The sequence below is a fragment of the Mangifera indica genome, chromosome 13 (assembly GCF_011075055.1).
Source record: "Mangifera indica cultivar Alphonso chromosome 13, CATAS_Mindica_2.1, whole genome shotgun sequence".
In the NCBI taxonomy this organism is placed as follows: Eukaryota; Viridiplantae; Streptophyta; class Magnoliopsida; order Sapindales; family Anacardiaceae; genus Mangifera; species Mangifera indica.
The window spans coordinates 8,268,541-8,277,069 of NC_058149.1; the positions used below are offsets into that span (position 1 = coordinate 8,268,541).

Genomic DNA, 8,529 nt, shown 5'->3' on the forward strand with positions numbered 1-8,529 from the left:
TAATATACTTTATAATACTTATAATTTTTTATATTTATATTATATTGAATTATAAAATATGTATAATATATTTTACCCTGCCCATAATTATATTCCATAATAGCATCCCAAAAGCGGAGAATTCAAAATCACCCCCAAATACAATTATTGTGGCAATCATATTTTCTATAATGACACTTTAGTCCTCATAGCCCAAGCCCCTCGTAGAAAACAAAAATGGAAATATCAAATTAGTAGCAAAACCCTAGGGTTCACTGTAACCCGACCCAACCGACCAGACCCAGTAAGCCAATCAGCTCTCGCTGCTCTTTCTTTTTCGGTCTTTCACTTACTGATTTTGTGGTCTCGCTACTGACAATAAAGTCTTCCCATTTCTGTCATAATACTTTCTGCTGTTTTTTTTTTCTGATTTTGAGCATAGTTTCTTACTTTTTGAGCAAAAATGGAGATTGAGAGTTGCAGTTCTTTGGTAAAGAGTATGTGGGTACTCCCTGTCATGGAGGCTTTTGTGGTTGAGACTCTTGTTGCTGCTTCTGAGTCTCTCACTTGCTTTGTCCTGCTGGTATACTTCATCTTTTTATTACATTTTCTAATTGGGCTCATTGCATACACAAGTAGCTTCACTTTAACATTTTAACTTGAGCTGGATAAATTCGTTTGATTTTACCATATCTAGGATTATCATAGGTTTTGTTTTATGGGAAATTTGTGGGATCTGCTGATTTTGTGAAAGTTTTGATTTTTACTTCGTATTGTATGAGTTGTGTGTTTTTTCTTGTCAATCTTTCGCGACTTTTTTTTTCGTTATCTCTTTAAAGAGAGGAACACTCCTAGTGTTTCTGGGAGGAGGATAATTTGCTTTTGTCTAGTGATATATGTTCACTTTTGTCAAGATTTACCTATCAGTGGGCTTTATTTTCTACTATTAAGTCTAAATTTACAAATATTGTAATGTAATTGTGATTCTTATCACCTGTAATTACCTGAGTACGTGATTAACTTGGCTTTGGGTATTATCATTTATGTGCTGAGTAGCTGTTTGTGAATGGAGAATTACATTCTGTTTTAGTTCTGAATGCTGATCGATATGTTGTGTGCCACCTGAGAAGCCCTACTGTTTGTGGTTTTAAGTTGAGTTTAGTATTTGATACTTCTGCATATTTTGGTGTTCAAAATGAAGTGAAAACTCAGCAGTTTTTGGTGCCCACTATATTTTGCTCTTTCCCTTAGTATGTGAAAACAGTAAATTCATTCAATCTCCTGATCTGTTCAGTTGAAAGAAACGTTTGGTCTCAGAAATTTGGGACCACACTGAAGGGCCTGATAGAACCCACCTTCCAACAGCATGGTATTGGGCTGTTAATTTTCTTTGGGACCTTAAAAATGCTAATTTTTTGGTGCTGCAGCACCATCTTAGAATATAGTAGTTTTTGTGCCCACAATGTAGAGCTGGTGATTCCATTTTAGTTATCAAATTGTTGCCTAACATTCACACTTTTCTATTCTTTTGTTTGTCTTATAACGTGCTCTTTGTGCATTCCTGTCAATGTGTTGGATTGAATAACTTTCTCATCTCTCTTACTTCTGAGCCATTTCAAATAGTCTTAATTTGTTTAACTTGTTAATGCATAAATTATCTGACCTTCTCTTGTACAAAATTAATGGCATTCAGTATTTTGTTCTGTGTACAACGAGTTGAAATTGTTAATTTTCTAGAAATCGAGTAGTTTGGAAACCTTGGGTTCATGTAGCTATCATCTGCCAACATATTTACTCATGTCTAGTTAGTATTTTTTACTGATGAAATTTGATTGATGAATAAGCATTTTTTAATTCCCTGTGTACGTCTACCTTGAGCAACAATATATGTAGAAGTTGTGTAGGATCAGTCTCTGTTCAATGACATAAAAGAGCAAATATCTTGTTTTATACTTCTTTATTCATGCTTTATTCCTAAAATGTGTTACAATATGTTTCAGACAGGATCTTTGCTGAATGATAACAATGGATTACGAAAATTGAATTTAATTGATGAGAGGTAATAACGTTCTTTTGGTTCCTCATCTTAATTCTGCATTATTACTTTATAAGGGGAAACTAAATCAAGGGTATTGGTGGATGCAACTTCTCTTTTTACAGTTTTTCCTTTGATGAACTTCACAAGAGGAACCAGCCTGATCCAGATGTTAAAGATGCTAGTGAAACAGAGGAGGATGACGATGAAGATGAGGATAATGCTGAAGAACAGGATGATGATGAAAATGATGAAGATTTCTCTGGTGAAGAAGAAGGCGAGGAGGAAGGCGATCCTGAGGATGATCCTGAGGCCAATGGTGATGGAGAAAGTGAAGACGATGATGAGGATGATGATGATGGTGATGAAGATGATGCAGATGAAGATGAAGAAGAGGAAGATGAGGAAGAAGAGGAGGATGTTCCTCAGCCACCTTCTAAAAAGAGAAAGTGAAGACTAGTTATGGTTCCACTAGCTTTGAAATGTTTCTTTACCTTTGTCTCAGGAGGTTTTGGTAGGGAAGGTGGGAATTAGTCAATCAGTTTGCTTAGAGTAGAAATATTTGCTATCCCTTCTGTGAATGAGCAGCATTTGGAGTGTTTATGTTGTTATTACAGATTTATTATGGTGCATGTCAATGTGGATATTGTGGCCATTGGTACTGAATTTGTAGAAATTGGGGATGTTTATGTTAGTTTATTTAAGGCTGATGAGTAGAGAAGTTGGTTGGCGTTGACTCATTATAAGATCACAACATAAGATATCCAAGCTTGAATTCACATCATCTTCATCGCAAGGGAATATAGTTTATTGAAATATAGTGATTAAGTTGTATAATTAAAACAACCGATATATCATCAAGTGATTAAATGTTATTTTAATTTTAATTCAAAATTACCCAATTATATGATAATATATTAGATATATTTTTAATTATACACTTTAAAGTGTGTATAAATAATTTTATTGTATTTTTAATACTAATTTTAACCTTTTAAATCAATATAAAATTATGTTATTTCTAGAAGGGTATTATTTATTATGTAGTCAAATATTAAATTGTCAAAAGAGTGATGCTTTTGGACATGCTATTATCTTGATACCATATAAATTAACAAATAATTGTAACTACGGTCCTCAAGCAAATCAGTTTTGTAGTGATGCCAAGCAACTGAAAATGGAAGGCTAGAATAGCCGTTAAAATGTATTGCTCTTCCAGATCAAGACTTTAACATAACCCCCTTAAGTCTCCCGGTAGTTCTAATTTTTTTTTTTTTTTCAGTTTAGTCTGTATTTCTGGTTCACTATGATATTATGCAGTGTGCACGAATCCTCTTGATTCTATTGAACAAAGTATCAGAGGACCTTCTGTGGGGAAAGTAACTTTTAACAATTACGACCATTCCTATGATCTCTTAAACATGCAACGGCAATATCCTATTTCCATCGGACTAATTTCCATAACATCTCCATCTACAATGGAAAACAATCAAATTCATACCAAAAAGGGAGCACATGATTTTCAACTTTTTACAAGAATGATATTCAACATTCTATTATGCAATTACTAATGTAGCTCTAACCTCTTATTCTATAAATAAAAAATTATATATAAACTTAGGGTTGACACTTTTAACCTTATACTATTATACTGCTAAATTATAAATTCAATCACCCAATAACATAATTGTGGATATAAACTTTCAAGTAGTAGGTTGAACCACATTAAAACGACACTCTATTCATCGTAATTTCAAAGTTCATAATTGTTCTCAACGATCTTGCACAGAGTAACACTCATAATCTAGTAAACTTCTCATTGTTGCAATTTTCAACGTCACTAATTTGATGTTAGAAGGATGCCATTAATGAAGAATCTAGTCCCAACCATAGTGTTACTCCTCCAAGACCATGCACACTCTCATGTTTTTGGAAACCAATTTGCTCTAGTCATTGTAGCACAGTTGATCTCACTTGATGAGCATGTATATAATTAAAAGATGTCGCTCGTGGTCTGGCCAATGTCATTGCCATTTTAATTTAGCATTGGGATTCTCCTACCTCAACAACAAGAATTAGGACTCTTATCCCCTTACGATCAATAATCATCACAAGGTCCCAAGCCTCTTGCATGACCACTTCAAGCCTCTACTAGCAAAGACAATGATGGGGTCCTCTTAAGTCTAGGGTTTGCTCATTTTTATCATACAAAAGAAAACTTACTCAATGGATCTATAAAAAATGTGCAAACCCTAACTCATTAAAAAAGGGTGTTGACCCATGATGTGTAACCCCTATCCTTGTCATGACAAGGCTAACCAATAATGTGGATAGTATACTCAACATTCAGATAGTGTCAACCCTATATGTGAACAATATAACTCACATCATGATGAGGTTAACCAATAATGTATAGATTGTAACTATGTTATGACAATGTCAATCAAAAGTGTATAGAACATAACTCATGCCATCATATTGGTCAATCTATGTCATACAAATGTTAACTCAGGTATTGAAGATATTAAGCTTCGATATTAGAGTTGACAAAATTTGACATGACCTGTTAATTTGACACGACTTGTTAATTTGACACAACATGATACACAAAAATCGGGTTAGAGTTATGATTTTTGACATGAAAAGTAGTTTGGATCGGGTTAAGGTTGACCCTTAAAAAATTGAGTCGGGTTTGGGTTGACACAAAGCCAACTCAAATTAACCTAAACTAACTAGAAGATTTTAAACAAAATATTGCATAACATGATGTTAAGAAAAAATCTCCAATAATCTTTATTTTGTTTATTTGACGGAAAAAGTTTTAATCCACATAATCTCTATTTTCTAATTCAAGTAAACAAAGAAATTGACATTGTATCACCAAATACCAAATCTGCATCACTTATCAATTGCTTCTTGAAACATTGTATATTTTAGCTGGATTTCTACTTTTTTTTTTTGGTTAAATTATGGATATCTACTTGGAAGAACTAATCTTACTTGGAAGAACTAATCTTATGCCTTTTGACATAAAGGAAACAACTTATATATATGAACAAAAGAACTATTTATTTATTAATAAATTATTTAAAAGATTATATATAAGATGAAATATCTTGAAACTGATAACATGAATGGTTCCTAGGGTATACACTAACATTGATATGTGTCATTATATGATTGAATGATTTTGAATTAATGATAAAAAAATAACTAATCACATGATGACACATATAAGTATATACTTATTTGTGTATTCGAAGTAGGTATGTATAATATTACTCATATATATGTATATATACATATATATTATTTTCATAAAACTTTGACATTAGCATCATCAAATAACATGTAAACGTTGTTTCATAAAATAAACTCTAAGCATAAAACATTATCCAATTAATGTGCTAAGCATATAAAGCATAAACATAAATATATAATCTCATGATAAGTCTCTCATATAGACTCCTTAACTGAATGAGTTCCTCTCACCACCTCTGTGTTTTCCCTCCTTATACAAAGCTTTTCTTTTCTCTTAGCTTGCATATCCTTTTTCACTTAACTCTTGTCATCTTAAATATTCTATAATATCTCCAACTCTGACAACATGATATACAATGTATGCCAAAAATATCTAAAACTTAAAAAAAAAAAATTATGAAACTTTTTTTGAAAAATTATTCTTTACTTGTTATGCCAATCAAACTCAATTGAGGCAAAGATTCAACACTTTGGCCATATGAGCTAAATATAACTGTTGCAATCCTCTTTCCATGCACACAACATCATGAATTGTTAATCATAACTACCACCTCACTAAGGGTATGTTGGTTCACACTATTATGGGCTCGTTTGCATGAAGTTGCTTATGGGGTGCTCCCTTGCAAGATATGCTCATGAGAAAAACATGTTTTTTTTCATATGGTCATAGAAATTGTAAAACTTGTGGGATCACCTCCCACCCACATGGCTATGGGAACAAATCCCTCCTAAAATCGAAAACCCTAAATGCTTTGAAAAACATGTTAAATGCACAACAAACTTCTATCTCATGCTTAAAAATTGGATATGTTTTCATTCGTCATGTATTCATATTCAAGCCCTAACAAAAGCATCTCACGAGGCTTCCTCAAGCTTTCAAATCATAAATACTTAAGTCATAGATTACATAACATAAGACTAACTTACTTATATCACATATCATATGACATACAAAATCATATCTCACACAATAGATTTGTGATACCCACGGGTGGGTAGCAAGAATAATTCTTTCTTTTCCTTTGATTTTGAGTTATTGATGTTTACTGTATGTTAAGTTAAAATAATTAAATGAACTTATGAACGGTTGTGCATGAAGGTGAACTTCAATTTACCATAGATTTGTGATATCCACAAGTAGGTAGCAAGAATAATTCTATTAATTTCCTTTGATTTTGAGTTATTGATGATTGATGTATGTTTAAGTTGAAAATGGTTAAGTTAAAATAATTAAATGAGCTTATGAACGATTGTGCATGAAGGTGAATTTCAGTTTATACCTATCAAATGAACAAATTAAATAATGTATCATGTTAAATAAGTTTTAAGTAAAAAATGATCATTTACTAAAGTGAATGATTACTCTAATGATTACTTAATTTAAAAATCTATATAAATGGACATATATCACACATCCCCAACATTATTTACACAATATTTTATTTACTACTTTTCATATTTTTGGTCACAAAGAGAAGGATTCTAATGATGGAGAGGGAGATTTTGGCATTGAACTCGATGGCAAACATCCAAGTAAGTAGGGGGATTATGTTTTATTGGATTCTTTTCATGATTATGATGTATTGGGTCCAAGTATGATTATGAAATTCACATGTATGACTTGTAAATTATGTTTGGTCATTGACATCATTAATATATTTAAATTATATATCAAAAATATGCACGTATAAATATCAATAATTTTGTATATAATAACCGATATAAAATAATAATTAAATCACTCTAATCCCATCGTCATCCTGACTTCCCACTTATGCCTCCCCCGCGTAACGTCAAAAAATTGAAGCCAAGACTTCCAATTCTGGCTCTCCCTCTCCTGCTCCGCTTTCCCATTTTCTTTTCTTCATTAGACTCGTATTATCGGGTCCAATGGGTTAGAATATAACTTAACAGACGTAACCCCCAAGCTTTGCTCACTCTCATACAAGCAGAAAGTGCTAAGAAAGCGAGCAAAGTCGAGGTCAAGATCCTATACGAAGAAGAGCTTGAAGAACACTCCGTAGCCTAAAAGACATAAGTCAATTTCAATCCAATAATGGACATCATCTTAATTAGCTTCTCTTCCATTTTCCATAAAGTTTTTCTGTAGAGGCAACCTACCAGAGAAGAAAATTATAGCGAGCAGAATCGAGGTGAAGATCAAAGGCAAGGAAGAGCTTTAACGATCCATCGAAATCACGCTTAAATTTATGCAATCTTTAATGGAAGTAGAAGTGAAGCTTAGCTTAAAACATTCCACAGACCACCACCAATTACTAACTCTTCTCTCTGCATTCTACATCAAAACTTTACACCAGCATAATCTCTTCTTCGATACCCCAACTTCCTCACTCTCCTCTCAACATGCCTTTTTGCGTCTCCAGTTTCTTGATAAAGACACTCGTTGTTTTATCTCTCTGAAATGGAAGCCAACTTTGATTAACGGAGTGAGTCGCGTGGAAGAAGATGGGGAAGAAGTAGACCCGGTGATGGCAAAAGATTGTGTTGAGAACCCATTGAAGTTGTTTGATTTGGAATCGAGGGTTGTGAAGAGAATTATAGAGGAGTTTGGGGTGGACAGTGAACTTGGGATGCTGTGTTTGGGGGGTTTTGAGAATGTGAGAGAAGTTTATGCATGGAGAGGATTGAAATTGGTGGTTGATGAGACAAAGTACGAATTTGGAACTAAATATGAGGTGGAGTGTGAGGATAAGGATCCTGAGAAGGTTAAAAGACTGCTTGAGGAGTATTTGAAAGAAAATGGGATCGAATATGATTATTCTGAGAAGTCTAAATTTGCTGTCTTTCGAGCTGGGAATTCGAAGCTGCCTTAATCAATGAATTTCTTATTTATTTTGTGTATTTTGATTAATTCCCTAAATGATGCTATACTTTCTTAGTTGTTTTTTTCAGTTTTTGCTTCAATGGTTTTCTTGCTCTTGTTGATGGAATTGATTTTGGTCCATTAATTTTTTTTCCTTCTGTGAATTTTTTATGTTGAGGGAGTTTATAAGGTGAATAACAATAAAACTATACGTACACACTTTTAGTACATGATTTGAATATACAGATTATATGTTATCATATGCTTAAAACATTTAATCACGTGATAAAATATCATTTATATACCCAAATTATATATTAAAATGTGTACATGTCACATTGCTCAGTGAATAAAGTTTCTATTTCAAAGACTACTCTGCTCAGAAATGAAATCTTCTATATACTCCTTGAAATTATTGTTCCCATTGTAT

At 32.8% G+C, this 8,529-nt stretch overlaps 2 protein-coding genes across 2 annotated transcripts; both read left to right on the top strand.

Annotated features, from left to right (window-relative positions):
• Positions 1-220: 220 nt before the first annotated feature.
• Positions 221-2,754, top strand: LOC123194059 (nucleolin-like). The gene is made up of 3 exons (XM_044607189.1): positions 221-562; positions 1,980-2,038; positions 2,140-2,754. Exons 1-3 carry the CDS (start codon positions 443-445, stop codon positions 2,465-2,467), a joined length of 507 nt encoding a protein of 168 aa, XP_044463124.1. The 5' UTR covers positions 221-442; the 3' UTR covers positions 2,468-2,754.
• Positions 2,755-7,036: 4,282 nt separating this feature from the next.
• On the top strand, positions 7,037-8,226 carry LOC123194408 (triphosphate tunnel metalloenzyme 3-like). The gene has a single exon (XM_044607599.1). It carries the CDS (start codon positions 7,486-7,488, stop codon positions 8,107-8,109), a length of 624 nt encoding a protein of 207 aa, XP_044463534.1. The 5' UTR covers positions 7,037-7,485; the 3' UTR covers positions 8,110-8,226.
• Positions 8,227-8,529: the final 303 nt, after the last annotated feature.